At 37.1% G+C, this 20,397-nt stretch overlaps 1 protein-coding gene across 1 annotated transcript; it reads left to right on the top strand.

Moving 5' to 3' along the window:
- Positions 1-18,624, top strand: LOC311091739 (fidgetin). The gene is made up of 3 exons (XM_084127806.1): positions 1-171; positions 951-1,126; positions 13,911-18,624. The coding sequence occupies exons 2-3, from the start codon at positions 1,096-1,098 to the stop codon at positions 15,110-15,112; spliced, it is 1,233 nt and encodes a 410-aa protein (XP_083983932.1). The 5' UTR covers positions 1-171; positions 951-1,095; the 3' UTR covers positions 15,113-18,624.
- The last annotated feature ends 1,773 nt before the right edge of the window (positions 18,625-20,397 follow it).

Below are 20,397 nucleotides of genomic sequence, written 5' to 3'. Positions count from 1 at the left end.
GAGGTTCTGGAATTCCAACATGGCAGTAGATGTGGTCAGTAATTCTGTGGTGGTCAGTCTCTCCAGCCCTGACTTGGAAGCATTCCAGGACATCACCGACTCGGAGTAACCGCCATCCCCCGCTCTCAGCAGCACGGCTGGCCGCTGACGCCGTTCTCAGGCGCGGAACAGGTAAATCTTTCACTTTGTTTGCGTCCACCAGCTGTCCGTTTGTACCGGAGAGAGAGAGAGAGGCCATGCCATGCACGGACAGCGCGCTCGGACACTCGGACACAGGCCCGAGAAAACAGCACGCAGTTTTTGTTCGGCGTGGCTCTTAATAGCATTAAATGATGGTAGTTTGAGCACTAGGCAAGAAGTTTTATTATTGGAGTAGAGTTCTATAATACGACAGCATTGATCCGTATGTGTGTTGTGTGTCCAGGCGAGAGTGACAGAGAGACATTCTTAACCATCAGCACAATTGAATATGATCTTACTTTATAAATCTCACTTTAGCTCTTATATCTTCTGTTGTTTCCATTGCAATGCTGTTTACAAGACTAGCATATATACATTTCATTTAAATAATATTTAATAGCTACTATAACTGAATTTCAGTAATTAAATAAAGAAATAGAAAGAAATCACCTACACTGTTAAATCCTAATTCACAAGTTTATAAGCAAAATCTAGTTTAATCTACATTTAAATGGATTTTAAAGCACTTTTTTTAAAAAAATAATGTTTGCAATAAATGTAAAAATGAATATAAAATAGCCTATTATAAAGAGGTCTAAATAAATAAAGCCTTAAATTCTATTTAACATTTTTTAGAGGGTAAAGTGGGAAGTTAAACAAATAAATAGTCAATTAATTCGCATTTTCATAGGCTACTTATAGCTAATGGTAGGCTACATTTATTTCCCTGCTGCATCATATATTCTTCTCTCCTCTCTCTTTCTCCACAGTTTGGGGTTCCTGTCCGCCCGAAACACTGTTTGCATGCGGGTGTGTCATTCAACTTACTGAAGAACTCTTTCCCTACAATACGCGTTGTGGAAATCATTGAAGTGAACATTTCACTCCTTTCTGTCTCTCTCCGTCACCTTGCTGATGTCAAGCAATATGATCAGCGGTGTATATGGTAGGTCATCATATCTCTGTTTTATTTGAAAATGGATGCAAATCTCTAGTAGATGATGTAATATTTTCTTTATGAACCAGTTTGCTTCTTTCTTTAGGCTATTTGTTTGTCAGCGCCAATCATATGCATGCATTAGTATTTTGATTAGCCTATTTGCTTTTCGCATTCATTAGATAGGATGGCGGAGAAGTGACCGGAAAGTACAGGTCAAGGAGAGAGAGGGGATCGGGACATGACCCAAGTCGGATTTGAGTCGAATCGCAGACCCTACGAGAACAGCTCTCTTAAATAGCTATAAAATAAAACTACTTATTCAGTTTGAGAAAATCCCGTGTATTCCCTGTTCTCTTGACTTTTTATTTATAGCCTATATTTTCATACTTAAACGTTTTTCCAATCTGTTCCTCCATTCGGATATCATTCATACTGGTCGTGCTAGACGCAGATTGCTTTTCAGTGCTATGATAGCATTTTCCTGGCCCGCGTCAGGGGAAGGAGAGTTGAGATTGGAGGTTACAGACCGCAATCATGTAGCGCTGTATCTCCAGTCGGGCGCGCGGGCAGAGCGACTGCTGCACGAGCGCGTAATAAATGCTCGCGCTGTGATGTGATTCTGGCGGGAAATCAGCCGTGAGCGCACAGTGGCGCGCTTAGTTAGATGTGCATAATTTGGACTCGGATGTATTGCGAAATGACAACACTTCATTTTCCAATATTCCAGTGTTCCCCTTGTCTCTCTTTGTCTGTCTCTCAGTCAGATAGAGCAGATTGCTGTCGACTTGTCTGTATGAGTGGTTGTTTATCGGTCTGAATGTGGAGTCAGTCACACACTACACACAATAAATCACAAGTTTGATGGACAGTGAATTAGAAATGGACAGTTAAACTACCATGTGCGCATTTCTTGTTATATTTTCACATGAGCCAACTGTTACATCAATCTGTTTTGTGATATTGTCTTGCTTTATTGTCCTGCTTGTTTGTATAGCTGTTCTTTTTTGGCCTATAAATATAGTGAAGCATGTCGAAAACAGAATTGTTAGGACATTTGAAGTGGTTCTCACTATTAAATGCTCATAAATCGACCAAATGATGTATTATTTGAATATAATTACATCAACAGGTTTGTGTGAGGTTTACAGGTAGTGTCCACCATTGACATTGAGGCGGGAATGTCACCCCAATAATAAGATATGACTAAATTGTGTGCACAAATTGTGGTTCTTCTACTATTTTTCTTTCTTTTTCTTTATTCCCTTAAATCTCTTTGAATCCATTAATTTCTTAATGTTCAAGACGGCTATGGCCTTGGTAGCGTAGGCTAGTAATTATCCTTATGAAAACTGTTCTGTCACACACACACACACACACTTTTCATGGTACCGTTTGAATTCTATCTCTGAAAAAAATAAATTGGCTTGTGTTGTAGTTGCACAGTGAGGAATTGAGTGTTATAGTTTACATTAGGGTGTCAACTTGAAGTCCATTGCTGATACTTGCTGCTTTTTTGTGCTGTTGTTTTCCCTATACACTTCCTGATGATGTAATTTAGGAACTGGCTTTTGTTAGTTAAACGGATATTGCAAAAGACTAACAGGATGGAATACAATATTGAGGACATCGAATAACCTATAAACTAATACTCGAGAAAATATGTTTTGTTTAAAACTTTTTAATTAGATAAACAAAAAACATGATGAAACATCTCAAACTTTTCTTATAAAGTGCCAATTTTTATTTTATAACTAGTAAAATCATTTAAATTCTCCCCATCTTTGCTTATTGTGATCAAAGAAAACAAATTAATATTATTCCAATTATATTATAGAATCATCTTTAGTGAGTTATCTAGTATATTTTTAGATACTGTCAATCAATTTAAAATGTATTTATGTAAAAATGAAATTTAAGACATTACATTATGGCATTTAGTGGTCAATAAATTGTCTATTTTATTTCCATATCATTGAACAAAACATTGAGCTGTTTTGTCTCGTGCTACAAGTTAAAAACTGTGCAACTTTTGAAAAGTTTTTTAAAAAGCTTCTTGACATTCTTGCATTGTGTTCCACACAGTTGTGCTTCGTACATGAAACTCCTCTTACATGTGTGATGAGCTCGTTCTGTGTGTCTGCTCACAGTAAGTTTTGTTTGGCGAGGCATGTTGCCTGATTGAACTGAGCTGACTGCGCACTTGGTACTTACATTTTGTAATGTATGTAGGCTAATGTATGTTTGTAATGTGGAATGTAAATTCCATATTATTTACGAACCATTCAGGGGGGCATGATTAAATGTGGTAATTTTTAAACGAAATTTTGGATCCTTAAGTGTGATTGCTCATACATTGGCTATTGTAGGAATAAAACAGCTACAAATAATATAGTCATGAATATGAAATGAACATACATAGCCTACATTATATCATTAATAACCTCCCTTTCTCATCTTCAACTCCCGTCTCTCTATCCCTCCTTCTTTTTGTCAGATTGTGTTAAAATTTTAGTGTTGACAGTGTTTGTGATTAAATTATTCCTCTACCCTTAACATCTAACTTCACACTTTTCCTTATCCCCCCCTCCCTCCCTCCAATTTCATTCCTCCCTTCACACATCTAAAGATATATAGCGACAAGAAGAAAGTGTCTTTGAGTGACTAATGTAGACTTTCTCACACAGTTTGTCTCCCATACTTTCTCTTTTCTCTCGCTTGTCCCTATTACACGAAAACTAGTGCCTCCCTCGAGTGTGCGTGTATGTGTGTGCGTGTGCGCATATGAGGGATGATTGAGCTGTTTAATATGCTAAAGCCCTATTAAAGGCCGATGTCAGCAGCAGACGGTGTACGGCCGCCCAGTCTGCCCCGGCCCAGTGCTCTGTATTGTGTCTCTAAATGAACACGGTACTGTGTTAATTAGCAGAGGAAAATGGCGTGTGGAATTGAATTGGTCATTGACATGCGAGGCGTTCGTCTCTCGTTTAGAGCGATATGAAAGTGATTTAAGCCTTAGCTATGTCTTTTATGGAGGTTTTAAATAATCTAACTGCAGAAAAGTGAAGGAGGAGAAAGTGAAAGAAAAGAGTTGCCACATCTGTCTTAGATTGAATTCATCAGGGTTTTTTTTTTCTGTTGCTAAGAATGTCGCTCTGAAATGTTTGATTCAGTCTGATTCATTTAAATTAAAGTTGAAGTGTCAGATTCCTATATGCCACTACTGTCACCAAATGGTATTGCAGAATAATGATTGTTTTGAAACAAGTTTCCCGAACACTCCTAAAAAAAAAAAAAAAAGTAATCAGGGCCTAAAACTAATTGTTTTGCCACACCTGCCAATGGCAAAAATATTTTTTACCAGCCATGACACAAAAACAGGCAGTTATGACACCAAAATTTTAGATATACCAGTGAATACCAGATTCCTCTATTCCAGTTTGATACCGCAGTTAAAAACTACTAGCTTATCTAATATAAATTTAATTGCCTACATTTTTAAAGACAAGTAAACAGTCAGTAATACAATAAGAACAAACAATCAAATTAGAAGCAGAAGCACAAAAAAATACAATACAATACATACAAATGAAGTAAACAGTGCTCTTCAGGCAGGTCTAATAGTTTTCAGGTACTGAAATTTAATAAAGTAGGCTAATCAAATAAAAAGCACTGCATAGTCTTCATATCCTTTTTTAAAGGGTTAGTTCACCCAAAAATGAAAATTCTGTCAGTAATTACTCACCCTCATGTTGTTCCAACCCCGTAAGACCTCCGTTCATCTTCGGAACACAAATTAAGATATTTTTGATTAAATCTGAGAGCTGGATCATTCCTCCATAGGCTTCTAAAGACGTTATAACTTGCTGGCCCAGAAAATGTATTAAAGACATCGTTAATATAGTCCAAGTGACTACAGTGGCTCAATCTTAAGTTTATAAAGCGACGAGAATACTTTTTGTGCCCAGAGAGAAGGAAATGAATAGTGGAATAAAGTCGTTATTTTTGTTTGTTTTTTGCGCACAAAAAGTATTCTCGTCGCTGAACGAAGGTCTTACGGGGTTGGAACAACATGAGGGTGAGTAATTACTGACAGAATTTTCATTTTTGGGTGAACTAACCCTTTAAAGTTCAAGAGCAGTAAGTGATTTTTTTTCTTTGTCCTTTGTTGTTTGGTTAACATTAAAAACCCAGACAGCAGCAGGATTGTTAGGATGCTGTCTCTTTACAGTTTTTATTTTTTTATTCGCTTTGGTACTATTTTCACAAGTAAAGTGTACATTTTCAACACTCTTAGTACAAAAATCCAAACGGATCACACTTGTAACACAGCTAGTCATTCTTTCAAAACCTGATCTCATGCTTTCATTCAGTTGCACATATTTTCAGTCCACATAATCATTGTTTCAAACACAAGATTATTGTAATATGTAATGAGAACATTTGATTTAACAGTATGATCTTCTTTCAGATTAGTACTTTTAACAATCAGTTCATTCCACAGCAAACAATGCAAGATACATGTTTCAAATCACCTTGCTGAATTAATAACAGCAATACAGGCTACAGATGCCACATTAAAAATAGACTTACATTACCAAACTTATGAAATTGAATCCTTAATGTTTGTAATAGTATCTATCAAAAGCTGTGATGAAGTTCTGAAACTGCCATGAGGTTTTGTGCTAGAACAGAGTGTTTCATGTTTTATGGGGACTTTCCATAGACGTAATGATTTTTATTCTGTACAAACTGTATAGGCCTATTCTATCCCCTACCCCTTAATATACTCATCATAGAAAACTTTCTGTATTTTGACATTTTCAGCAAACATCACTTAGTATGATTTATAAGCTGTTTTCCTCATGGTGACCTACAGTATATGTCCCCACAAGGACAACGATTTCGGATATTGCTATCTTTGTACCATCATAATGTAGAGTTTACCAGGACACACAGACCACACACACACACACTTTGAATGTAGTGGTTATAATCTAAGAAAAATCACTCATAATGTAAAAGAATTCATTACATTTGGTTATCTGTATCAGAAATTGAAAACAAAGTAGAAACTATTTCTATAGAATCTGTATCTATAGAAATCTATAGATGTACCAAATGATTCATTGATTAACTATTAAGATCAGTTGGATTAAATAACAGACAAATGTATTAAACTGAACAAGAAGAGATGCAAATCAAAAGTTTGATAATAATGGCATTATGAAAGGCAGCTATTGTGAATGAAACATTTATAATAGAGGATATAGGTTTTGTGTAGTGAAAAGGATACTTTGTGATTTTGAGCATTGTACACAATTGAAAACACGATGAAATGCTTGAAAAAAGTGCACTTTTGATGATCTGTTGTGATATTAGCACTAAGAGTTTTGAAAATGTATACCTTACTTGTGAAAATTGTACCAAAGCGAATTAAAAAAAACTGAAAGACCGAATGCACGCATGGATCATGCGTTTTGTGTTTGCGTTCCCATAACCGACTATGTTTACTAGGATACTCAGGACAGGCGTTTTTTGACAGTTTTGAGTGAATTTGTCCATGGAAGCGCAGGAAGGCATGAAAGAGAGCTCAACTTCTGATGTTAAACTTCCCACACAGCGCGAGTAACAAATTCCCTTTTTGCGTGTTCCAGCACTTGAATAGTTACATTTGAAAGGCTAAAACTTTCATGATGATGAAGCACTGACTACGTTTGTTCACGTTCATGTTGTCACAACATTGCATTCTTAGAATTAAAAAATAAAAAAAAACTGGCAACTGGTTTCATACCCTCGCCAACGCCTATTTTTACTCGCATTTGGCTCTTTGCGAGTGTTAATTTTAGGCCCTGAATTTTGCTACAAACCTGTAAGCATTTACAGTTTCCTGGAAAATGTCCATGTGAATTGCAGTGTGCAATCCATTTAACTCACATAGTTCCATATGTCCAAGTGGAACAGTATAATCAACAGAAAAAAATGTAGGGTGGGTCTTGATTTTATCCACTGGAAACTAAAATTTTAAAATGTCAGTTACATACCAAAAAAAGTCTCGAATTTTAGTTTGCTAAAACAATGTCTTAATAGCTGTTTGACTGTTGGTTAAAATTGTTAACCAATAAAAATTGATTTGTTAACCTGTAATAATGTTAACCAACAGCCTAAAAATAAAAAAAATTCTTCTGATGAAGAGCTAGTTTTAAAATGACATTTTGACTTTTGACTAAAGATAATAAGAATGCAATAGCAAGGGTCCGATATATTCATGGCAAAACATTTCAAAAAAGAAACATGTTCTTTAATAGCAAAGCTGAGCAGCGGTATTCCTTTTACGCATATTCTGACGCCTTTGTTGCTGAAGGTGGTGTTTACAGGAGTGTTTAAATATGTGATGTGCAAACACAACAAAATTCATTGCAATTTTCTTTCAGGAAATTCATCTCAGAGTCTTTACACAAGCGGTTATAGAGATGTGGATATGTTTGTATTAGCTCTGCAATTCGGCACTCCGGTGTATTCATGTTTTTACTTGTGACTGAAGTTGATGGAATCAGTGAAGAAATGAACCGGATAATGAACGGGATTTCTACGTCAAAGTACAGTGCTGGTCAGAATTATTTGCCCCCTTGTTAAATATGATCAAAGATGGCTGTAAAAATTAATCTGCATTGTTTATCCTTTTACATTTCTAGCAGAGTCTGTCAGGTTTTGATTTTTTATCTGTTGGTATTTGATCGAATTCATGATGCCATGTATCTAAACAAGATGTCCAGGACCTCTGGCAGAAAATTAGGCCCACAGCATTAAAGATACAGCAGAGTATTTCATTTTACACATGGGGTACTTTTTTATCCCTGTATGAACCAAACCCATGTTAAGTGTTTGCTGCCAAAAAAGCTTCTTTTTTTTTTTCTTTTTTTTTTCATCTGACCATAGAACCTGTCCCGTTTGAAGTTCCAGTAGTGTCAGTTACTTTTCAAACGTTCTATGGACAGATAAAAATAAATAAAAAAAAAGAGCTTTTTGGCAGCAAACACTTAACATGGGTTTGGTTCATACAGGGATAAAAAAGTACCCCATGTGTAAAATGAAATACTGTATCTTTAATGCTGTGGGCCTAATTTTCTGCCAGAGGTCCTGGACAGCTTGTTCAGAGACATGGCATCATGGATTCGATCAAATACCAACAGATAAAAAATCCAAACCTGACAGCCTCTGCTAGAAATCTTGTAATGGGCCATCAAAACAAAAATGGGTCACTGAGCACAAAACCAAGCATCTGCAATGGCCATCCCAGTCCCTGACCTGAACTCTATAGAAAATGAGTGGGCTGAACTGAAGAGAAGAAGCGCCAACATGGATCTGTGAATCTGAAGGATCTGGAGAGATTCTGTATGGAGGAATGGTCTCTGATCTCTTGTCAGGTGTTCTCCAAACTCATCAGGCATTATAGGAGAAAACTCAGAGCTGTTATCTTGGAAAAAAGTATTTAATAAAAGGGGGCAAATAATTGTTCCCAATGTGTTTTGGAGAAAAACATTTATTTCATAATGTGATTTTTTTTCCCCACTTTCAATTCTTTTACTTCAAAAAAATTACTTCATTTTTTTAAATAAAATATCAAAAGGATAAACAATGCAGATTTTTTTTCAGCCATTTGATTATATTTACCAAGGGGGCAAATAATTCTGACCAGCACTGTAGGTGGAGCCCTAGAGCACATGCACCTGTTACATAATCACCATGGACTAATTGTATTTCAAAGTGGAAAATTCCAGAACCACCAGAACGAACCTTTGTTTTGGCCCAGTTTTGTGCAAAATATCGTTGCACCCATCTGTTCTTTGATTTTGCTTAAAGTATATTGTGGCCTTAAGAATTTTGACTTTAATGTTGAAAATTACAAACACTTCAGCTTTATAGTTCAAATTATATTGCAAAGAATGTTTGACGGGAGTTTTGTGAGATTATTGAACTGGAGCTGTATGTGTGGTTGGTTTCACCTTAAAGTTTTAATTTAGTGGTCTCAACCTTTTTGCGTCATTTTTAGTGACATTACAAAACAAAAGTTTTGTTTCAATCTCTGAGCTTAAACTTTCATAGACCTTTCGCTGTAGTGCTGAGGCTACGTTCTGTCATACTTCTCTGCACCTCCCTCTCTTTTCTCCCTCTTTCTCTCGATTGCAGCACTCAGCAGGCCAGGGCTGAAAGTCAGGCGTTTTGAAGAGAGGACGTTGAGAGTGAATGGCTCATTCACATTAAAGAAGAATTAGAGGGCTTCCACCCTGCCACTCTTACAATGGTCAAACAGCCTGGCACAACAGGAGAACTGTTCACAACTGCTCTCTCACACACACACACACACACTGAAAAGCATGCCCTTTGTGTCAAGGAAAAGAGAGTGTGGTTTTGTATCAAATGGATTTTCTGTTTTATTTTTAGATGGATAATATGATCTTGATCTATGCAGTACTGTGGCTGTGTCATGCAGTATTTGGCTGATGTCTAGAGAAACTGACCACAAATAAATAAATAAAAATTGCTCACCCAAAAAATAAAATTCTGTCACCATTTGCTCACTCTCACATTTCTCCAAACCCATATAACTATCTTTCTTCTTTTGGAACATATAAGTAGTTAGGCAGAGTGTTCTGCTCTTTTCCATTCAATGAAAGTGAATTGTGACCAGGGGCTTTCAAAATTCAAAAATAAGCACTATATAAGTATGATAATATTGGTCCAACTGTCAGATTTTATTCACATTGATCTATATTAATTGTAATATTATAATATGTCACACCAGTGAGGCCAAATTTTTCTTGTGTGTCTTGCAACTGATGTGCTAAATTTGAATATACAGTCATGGTCAGAATTATTGGCACCCTTTGTAAATATGATCAAAAAAGGCTGTGAAAATAAATCTGCATTGTTTATCCTTTTGATCTTTAATTAAAACAAAAACTCCCAAAAACTTTACCTTTCACTGAAGGAAAACTAATGAATGTGGGTGGAAAATCCCATTGTGAAATAAATGTTTTTCTCTAATACACGTTGGCCCCAATTTTTGGTACCCCTAGAAATTTTATTTTCCCCTTCATATTTACAATTTTTATCACACCAGGGTGACTAGGGACATGAAATTGTCCAGCCATGACTTCCTGTTTCACAGCACTATAAAAATGAGGAATCACAAAGGCAAAATTCCCTTAATCATCACAATGGCTATAAAAGAATAGTTCTGATTTTTGGAATAGCCTTTTTGGAGCTTGACAGCCCCTGCCCATCATTCACTTTTATTGTATGGAAAAGTGCATTGTGATCATCCTGCCTAACATCTTTTGTGTTTGACAGAACAAAGAAAATCATACAGTTCTGGAACAACATAAGGTTAATTTTTGTGTGAGAACTATACCTTTAATATAATCATGAAATTCTGTAATATGGCGACCTTTCCCCTAAAAACTAATTGGAAGTAGTTGAAGTATTTGTCTTGTGTAATATAAAATCAGTAATTTTGTAGTTAAGTAGGCACTTATTGAAGTCAATGGTCTGGATTAGATTGTGTGTATGAGTGTGTATGTATTTTGTCCAGATCTTTCTTTAGGGGCTTTATCCGTTTTGCTGTTGGCGACAGTAATGGCTGTTTAATTACTCAATAAAAACGTTTTATGAATGCAGTGTGTGTGAGTGTCTGTGTGATGTATTGATTTTTGCTGCTGGAGAAACCTGAGATTTTCACTTAAGGAAAAGTGACTCTGTCTGTCGATGGGCTGCTGGTTTTAAATAGTAGCCTATATGCATTTACACACAAGCACATGCAAAAATACACCGCATAAGCATTGTTTAAAGAGACGCTACTACTGAACTAACAAATATTAAGTTAATGAAGTGAAGATTCCTTCCTCTAAAACCAGTTAATGAAATGTCTGCCTTTAAAGTATGGAACATTGCTTTAGAAATTTGTGTGTGTGTGTGTGTGTGTGTGTGTGTGTGTGTGTGTGTGTGTGTGTGTGTGTGTGTGTGTGTGTTTGTGTGTGTGTGTGTGTGTGTGTGTGTGTGTGTGTGTGTGTGTGTGTGTGTGTGTGTGTGTGAGAGAGAGAGAGAGAGAGTGAGTGTGATGGGCCTTCTTTGGAGGATTTGTTGCCAGAGGGTATATTGTAACAACAGAAAGTCGTTCTCTAAAGCACCAGCACAAAACCTTTTACACACAGAAAAGTACACACACACTAGATCCGCAGCTTTGCGGTTAATGGGATTGACCAGGTTCTGTAGAATACAACCAAAAAAGATAGCATTTGAGAGAACATTCCACCAAACCACAGTTAATATTGGACTTTACACATCACATTTGGCTTTAGACTGGTGAGGCTGTAATGTAGGCAGGCAAGCCAGAGAATATTTATTTGTTCATATTTGAATAACTAGCTCTCTCCATTATAAATAGTACTTTATCTTTGTCTTGTTGAACGGCTGAAGTTGTGTATGTTCTTTACAACCAGAAGGGTTGTGTAAGGACCCTTAATGCACTGTTTTGGGAATTTCTGTACTCATCTCAAGAGGTTTTGCTGTGGTTTCTAATTGAGGTTTTATTTTAGATGACATGTTCATCCTCTAAGGTTGTTTTACTCTTGCCTAGTCCTAATTGCTGGTGTTTGCAATTGTTCATTCTCAGGGTGAGGAATTTAACAAACCCACCGTCGAACCGTTTTTGCTAGAGACATGAATGACACCTCAAGTCATGTGGCTTTTAGAAAGCAGGTGTGCCATCACTTTTATAAGCAATTGGGCATCCTGTAGCTCATACAGCATAGCATGTTTATAACAATGCCAATGTCATTCATTCAACTGCTAGCGAATATATAAACTGATTAAATATATGTGGAATGGAATGTAAATCACTTTGGATAAATCCATAAGCCAATTGTATAAGTAAATGTAGCATGTAAAGAAGAAAAGTCCCACAGAACAGATTTACATTGAAAGATATCTGTAGAACAGAACATTTTCTATTCTGTTTTCACCAATCTATTTTTGTGAATTTACTGTATATCTGTTATTATAGAAGAGCATGTCAGAAATAATGCTAAATAATAGACTACTATTATGTCTCGTTAGCTTCAACCATTAAAATAGAAAAAAGCAATTAGAATGTTGTTAAGACATATTTAGCTCTTTCAGATCTGTTATTGATAATGCTTTCAATCATTTTTCATTTTGTTGTGATTTTCTTCTTCTATAATTTTTCAACCACCTGTCTTGCTAATTGCCATTAGTGTGATATACCCAGTATTGTAATTTGCTTTTGTTAAGTATCTGCTAAACTATATAACTTTAATTTTTAATAGTTAAAGCTATTGCTAATGTATTGAGTATGAGTGACTTTCAAAGTCCCAATTCATGTCAGTTAAAGTCCTTTCAGGGGAACGGCGCCAGTTGTTCCATCTCTTGTGTGTGTGTGTTTGCAGTAAGTCCAGCCTTTTCCCATGAGAGAACACTGACTGACCTCAAGTTGCGTGTATCGATCAAGAGGATTTGCTGCTTGATAGAATTGAATGTAATTGGGCAGTTTTTAATTGAGATGGATAGAACATGTAAATTTTGTTCCATTAGTCCAAAATCAATATCCATCTGCTGTAGTATGGAGTGTGTCTTTTTCTTTCTTTTATTTTATAAAAAAAACCAGGATTGTTTCTGATGCACAAGGTTTTGCAAATCCACTGTACTTGCAAGGTCAGAGAAAATGTAATGTTTCTTTATTTTAGAAGAATTTTACCGTGAGTAATATTTTATGGCTAAGGACATAATTTCTCTTTCTTTCTTCTTTTTTCCCTTCTCTCCCCAATTTCTTTTCCTCTGTACAGCCAAATACCAAATTGGAATGCGGAAGAAAAGCTCTTTGTATCATAAACTAAAATATTGGTCCAGTAGTCTGCGTGTACTATATGTGTGAAGCTGAAATGACAGAGATACAGTATTTTTAGGGGTAACATCTGTTGTCGGGTTCAGTTGCTAATGCCGTGAGCTACATTATTGATCAGTCATTATTACAGTATGCTGAAATATTATGTTCCTGTGTGGTGTGCGTGAGTCAATGAAACTGAGGAAGAGACAGAGAGAGTGTAATATGAGGTTCCTTGATTACATTAAAGAGCTTTTATTTTATTCACTTGAGATGAAGCCTTCTGCTGTATCTCAGTATCAGACCTTAATGATATCATCAGCGCTATTCTGGATGTGTGTGTGGCGAGGAATCGAGTTCTACTAGTACACAGCTGAATTTAAACTTCACTGTTAATCTAAAGATGGCAAAACAGCTCAGATAGCTGCTAATGAGTGCTTCACAAAATGAATTGTAAATGCCTTTTTTCTATTTTTCATTTTAATATTTTATATTATTATACATTTTTGTAAAATGATTTTTCTTTTTTTACAAGATGATTAGTCATTATCTGGAACTGCGGTCATTTACTAATAATGTTAATTAACCTAAATTACTCACATTTTCTCTCAGTGGTGTTTTTTTGTAACAATCTTAATTTATATTGTGATGGAAATAAGGTAGAGTAATAAGTATAATTAGTGATGTTTTTTTTTTTACAGAAATATATTATAGCATGTTTGCATATTGATTGGCAAGTTCATGTGGGCGGCACACTCTGAGGCTCTTGGCTGTAATTGAAATTCTATTTTTCTTTTTACTTGTATGATGTTACTTTTATTTCTGAATTTATTGAACTTCCATGAGTTTGAAGTGACATTTGAATTTGACTTTTTTTTTTTTTATTGGCAGGCGTGACCATGCAGTGGAGCCCTGAGCAGTCGCAGTGGGCGGAGCAACACTATGACATCACCTCGACCACTCGTTCACCAGGGCATAAGATCGAAGCACTTAGGGATCCAAGGCTAACAGGTTCGACCTCAACTGCAGCATACCAACATTCATGGGCAAACGATGACATTTCAGCTCTGACCGCTTCTAACCTGCTCAAGCGGTATGCAGAGAGATATTCTGCCATCCTGGATCTACCCTGTGAGAGTGGACTTATGGGATATCCAGATGCAGCCATCTCCGTTAGCATTAGGGGACCCGGTGTTGTGAATAACGGGCCCCCCCTTCTTAATGGACGGAAGGTGGAGGCAGAGCCCTGGCTGGAGAGCGTCTACCCTCCGTTGGGTTGTGTGCCTGAACTTCTTCCCAAAGCACCGCTCAGTGTGTCGGATGTGTCCGTCAGTGCGTGTAACTCACCAGTTATAGGCAGCGGGAGTCTTCCAGAATCTTGTTTCTCCAGCAGCAGTTGTAACGGTCAGTCCGGGAATCAGGAATACAGCAGCACTCCCTATAGCACTCCCTTCCTGCAGCCTGTAGGAACTTACGCAGGCTCTCTTTTCCACCCTTCCCCTTCCCATGCCAGTTTAGTGTCAACCTACAGTGCTAACACCTCGCAAAACCTATCTGCATACAGTTACCCAAATCCCCGTTACCCCTCACAGGCTGTTCTTCCTGTAGGCTACAGTCCTCCCCCTCCTCCCTCAGCGTACCTGCCTTCAGGTATAACTCCTCCTAACCCTCTTCCAACTGTGGGATACTCATATCCAACCACCAGCCTGGGAGGTAATGTCTCTGAAAGCGATGCCCCAAGTGCTACCAACCTTTCAAAGTCATATTACCCATCAACTCAAAGCGAGATTGGAGTGTTTGAGGAGTTTGATTTTGGCGGAAACTCTAATTCGGACTCTAGGTCTGAAGGCAGCCCCCTCTACAGACCATCAGGAGATGACACGGTGGACAAGCAAAATGGGTTCAGCCAATCTTCGGACGTAACTTCACCTTTCAAGCCAGCTAATCACGGAGACTCTTTAAGAAGCCTGGAGACTCTCACAGTAGCCATGAGCGGACGGAACAATGGTACATCCGGACAGCACTTCCCATCTACCTCGACTTCTGTTGTCACTTCTCACCAACATCTCTGCCTTGATACAAACACACCCTGAGAGATTGTGCTCACACTCAAGCAGCAATGCTTGAGTTGAAGTGTGAGTGCTTCCTCATAATGGATCGGAGGTAGAAAGGAGGGACTTGCTCAAAGCCATTGTGTCGGGGTTCAATGCAGGGGCCTCAAAATACAGCTGCATCATGGGGAATTCTGTCCTGGAAGACAGCAGGAGTTTAGTTTCTCCTTTCTGGAAAGAGGACAATGATGTTTATGTCCCTCCTAGCCGAGCCTAACTGGTCATTGCGAGACAATGACCTCCTCACTCTGCTGGAATGGACAGACCAATATATCCTCCATGATGGACACGCATATCTGAGAGGGATGGAAAGATTTCACTCCTCCATTCCGAGAGATAGGAGAGTACATCAAGGGAATTTATATGTCTAATGGATGTGTTGTGGCTGCCATGGAGACAAGGAGTCACGGTAACAGATGTGGTGGTTGGACACTAGCTATGGTTGACCATATTGCCATGGTGTACATTCTGTGTGTGCGTGTGTTTGTGGCCTTGTAATGGTTATTTATGTGGTGAGCTTTAATTGTAAATCCTGTTGCCCCTTTTCCACGGGAGAGTTGACAAATCCTGGTTGTTTAAAGAGTCCATGTGTGTGAGTGTGGGAGAGATAAATAAAACCTCAGGAAAGTGTCTGTCAGTTATATGGCGTATGCCTGTACTGTATGTGTAAAAGAGATGAAGAGGGCATTTTCACATACCGTCCTTAGGGGAAAAAAAACAATTCAATCGACTTGAACCAGGTGGTCTGTTGGTCAATTTGTGTGCTCTTTCACAGCATTTTAAGAGAGTTTACAGATCTGTTGCTAGACATCTTTGTAGAATGGGATTATTCTACGAAACATTATGCAAAACGTTTTTTGCAGTTCTTTAGGTTGTTAAAGCTGCTGTGTGTAATTTTTTTCAATGAGAAATTATGTTCTCCTTTTCTAGGTTAATATGCAGAGAAAAACTTTCCCAAAAAGTGTAAACACTGTGGCACTGTGGTGCTTTATTTGAACCTACCAACACTGGCGTAACCATTGGTGCGAATTTGGTGGCGGGACTTCCTTTTTGTCCGACCAATGAAAGATGGAGGGAAATGTTTTATTTTAAACAATCTTTATTTTTATAACTCCATTTGATGCCCTTAGGGGCTAACAGAATTACAAACTGCAGCTTTAAAATTTGCTGTTCGATTTAAAATGTTTAGTAAATAACAGTAATTATCAGTTATTGAGTTATATTGTGCTGTTATGTCTATTCCACCAATTTCTGCTGTTGTTTCAAAAAATGTTGCAGGCTATCTTAACATTACTGCAAACATAAAAACAAATGGAATTCAGACAATTCAGGCGACTTCCTGAGATGGTCTCAGCCTGCTTGGCTACCAAAAATAAAACATTGCCTTAAGGGCCAAGTGTGAAAATGCTCAGCGAGAAGGAGACCACATGATGATTTTGCGTGTTTGTCTTCACTTAAGGTTTTGCGCATTTTTAGAAAATAGTGTTGTTTACTTTATCCCAAGCACTGGAAATAGGTTTGGCTGACCTCACTACAAATCTTTCTGTTTACTTCCTTTCGCTTCTTTATGAACCCCACCAAAGGGAATTAAGATATTATACTTATTTATTAAAGTCAATCACCAAAGCAGCTGTGTGGGAGCCAAATCACAAGGAAATGTTCAGCTAGCATGACTCCCTCTGTGTGAATACATTTTATTTCTGTGCAGTTTCAATTCAAGAGGGTGAATTGGCTTCATTCCAAGAGAAAAATGGGAGGAATTCCTTGAAAATGCTGCTTAAAGATCTAGCAGGTCAAAATTGAATTGTGAATTGAACCAAAATTGAATTTCCTCAGCTAATTTGAATGAAACAGACCTCAATCATGATGATGAATCTCACTCTGCAATGGGACACATCACTGTATTGTTTCTATTATGTGTCTGACTCTGTTCATAACTTTCCTGTTGATCACAAACTTTCAAACTAAAATGTGAGAATTATGTGAGTTATTGTACACGTTTTCAGTGATTAGGACATACACCAGTACACTTCTCCTTACACAACTACACATATGTATCATTGTCTAGATAAAAGCACAGGCATTCTTTACAATTTTTTCAACTGTTTACCAAAAGTGCCATTTATATTTCTTTATTTTTAAAGAGAAATGTTTTCTTCCACATCATGTTTTATATTGCTGTCATTTGAAGAGATTTTACTGTTACCGGTTTTATCCTGGCTATACAGCTTTTCCATTTCGGTGTGATCATTTGGAAAATTAGGCAATGTTGAACGATTAATATTACATCTGTTCCTGTTCTAACCATCTTTCATCTTATTAAAAAAGTTGTTTGGTATTAAAAGTAAGGCACTAAGTAACTTGCTTGGCTTTTTTTCTTTACATATTTCTTAATTCAAAAAATCAATCATCTGTAGCATTCTATGCAAAACTCTCTTCCTAAACCTTGTGAGCGCACTCTTGACATGAAGGCTGTTCCAACGAATAAGCAGCAAGCAACATTGTGCATTAAGATTTGATTTTGAGTATTTCAGCCAGTATTTCATGCTATGTAATTTTGTGCTCGTTACAATAACAAGTTGTTAGCTTAGCAACACGCTAACATGAGTTGGAATCAACTGTAAGTGTTGGTTGAGTCTCTCATGCTCTTTGCATTAGGAATAGACTAATATATGTGTGGCATGTAAGTGACCCTTTTCATTGAAGAATGTTTCAAATCAGTTATTTTTGAGTTTCCATAATAATTAGGATTTTGCCTATGTAGGGAGCCTGCTCACTAGGTTTCGGAACAAAGCTCTTGACAAACCTTTCGATTCTTTTCAACAAAAAAATTAAACATTTGGCAAAATGTTGTAAGAATCCTTCTAAGATGTACCTAAACCACTCTTATTCTTTGGGAGGAATTTTGTTGTTGTTGTTGTTGTAACTAGGAAAAGAGTGTGGCTGCAGAATTTACTGTACCAAATGATGTAACCAAACTGAAGTAATGGGTCACCAAATACTCCTGGCAGACAGCAAGGTGAGAATAGGGACCATGGAATGAGAGATATTGAAAATTGTACATCATAAGCATATCTTTTTACCACTTTTACAACCATAAACAAAAGGCTAGATACCTCTGAAATCCTGTAGTGTTTGCAGTAATGGTGCACTAAACTCTAAAGTTGTTTTGTTATAAACCAAGACTTTGGACAGCTGTGTTTGGATTTTTTTGAGTGCTGGAATTGGTGTTAAAGATGCATTAAAATCGCACGTTTCACTGTGTAAAAACCACATTTATTGGTTGGTCACTCTTTTTTTGCATTTAAAAATCTGACATTTTACAACGTGTGTTCTCAATATATAAAATACAGTTACATTTAGAACTAAATTGTGAGCTTATTGCAGTCAAACAAAGAGAGAGTGTGTTGCCATATTCTCAATCGACTCTATTGTGTTTGTTTTCATGACTTTTGGAGTATTGTAAACAATTTCCTAATTAAATATGTTTATCTTAAGGCCCTGCTTGCTGTTTTCAATGGACCATATATGAATCCTATATGAGTTTTACTTTGTGAAAGAATCCAGAAATCTGACAAAACCATTTTTAACTTAAAAATAAATAAAAAATAAAAGATTATCATACCTACAAACAATTAACATGCCTACACACAAATACCCAATGATCGTGACTAATCGTGCCTACAATTGCTCAAGGTCCCCTACCTTCAAAAGCTAGGTTAAAAAGATAAGTTTTCAACTGAGACTTAAAAACCTCTATAGAAGGAGCCTGCCGAATATAGAGAGACTGTTCCACAATTTAGGAGCAATACTGTAAAAGCTCGGTCACCCTTCATAGCACGAGAGACTGCCAAATTTGTTCCTTCGATCTCAATGTCCTAGCCAATGAATAAAATCCTAAAAGATTACTGATATAAATTGGAGACATGTTGTGAAAAGCTTTAAAAACCAATAATAAAATCTTAAAATCAATCCTATACTGAACCAGCAACCAAAGAAGAGAGGTTAACACTGAGTAATGTGATCACTTTTTTAGGACCAGTCAGAAGCCTGGCTGCGGCGTTCAAGGGTTAGTTAAAAAAATGACATTTCTGTCATTAATTAGATTCAGATTTATATTAAAAATGAAAATAATAGTCTTTTATATTTCCTCATTGAGATAAACGTGTGTGCTATTTACTCACTATTAAAGCATCTCACAGAGCATAACTTTTTTGGTGCTTTGTTCATTTTTCATTTATCTTTCAGTAGATTATAACATATAAATTGCAACATTAAATATTACAGTTTAGATGGATATAACTGCAATAAATTTGTAGACACCTAATTGTCCAAAGGTGAGTGCCAGTGTGAATGTGTGTATGTCCAAGTGTGTTAACCCTGTGATGGACTGGCCATCCGTTCAGGGTGTTTCCCATACAGCCCGAGATTCTGTGACAGGCTCCAGCATCACTTATGACAAGCGGTTAGGAAAATGGATGGATCGTTAAAGGGATAGTTCGCCCAAAAATGATATTTAAGCCATGATTTACTCACCCTCAAGCCGTTCGATATGCATATGTCAATCTTTTTTCAGACGAACACATTTTCAGTTATTTTAGAAAATGTCTTAGATCTTTCAGTGGTTATAATGTGAAGCAATGGGGTCCACAACGTTGAAGTCCCAAAATGTGCATGCATCCTTCAAAAAAATAATCCATCCGGCTCCAGGGGGATAAACGAAGGCCTTCTGAGGGTAATCCGTGCGGTTTTGTCGTAAAAATATACATATTTAAAACTTTATAAACGAAAATAACTGGCTTCCGGTGGCGGTCGGCGCGTGTTGGAAAGGCCGAGTCATGTGCGCATGCGCTACTTACTATCAGTCATCATCATCAGCAGACGAGCGGGACTTTACAAGCAAGACTGTGTGTGCGAAGTGCATCAATAAATATATATCTTTATTTCTTTCCCTTTGTAGACCACAAACACACACATCTACTGTAAATACTTTAAGCAACCTGTGTACTGCTGTGTTGTGCATAGCCAAAATTGTCAACAATAAACCACCTTTGCATGGAACTGATTCAATCTAGTGTGTTCTGATCGACACCCCATTGAGGAAAGCTAGAAATAATAAATCATCACCTATTACAGTCCAATCCTTCTATCGAATAAATGGTCCTTCGAGCCGGATCTGGCATTCCTTATGGACAAAGAATTGATCAGTATCACTATGCAACCTGAAGAAGCATCTTCATTGTCAGACCCAAAAGTCAAGTTCATCT

This window comes from Abramis brama, assembly GCF_963993115.1.
Source record: "Abramis brama genome assembly, chromosome: 11".
Taxonomy (NCBI): domain Eukaryota; kingdom Metazoa; phylum Chordata; class Actinopteri; order Cypriniformes; family Leuciscidae; genus Abramis; species Abramis brama.
The sequence above is the reverse complement of the archived record's forward strand: the minus strand, read 5'-3'. Positions and strand labels throughout refer to the sequence as shown.

Bases quoted from the DNA above. Each gene is read 5' to 3' on its own strand.
- LOC311091739 (XM_084127806.1), top strand. From the start codon at position 1,096: ATGTCAAGCAATATGATCAGCGGTGTATATG. The intron at 1,127-13,910 runs GTAGGTCATCAT...TTTTATTGGCAG, and splicing joins TATGATCAGCGGTGTATATG to GCGTGACCATGCAGTGGAGC.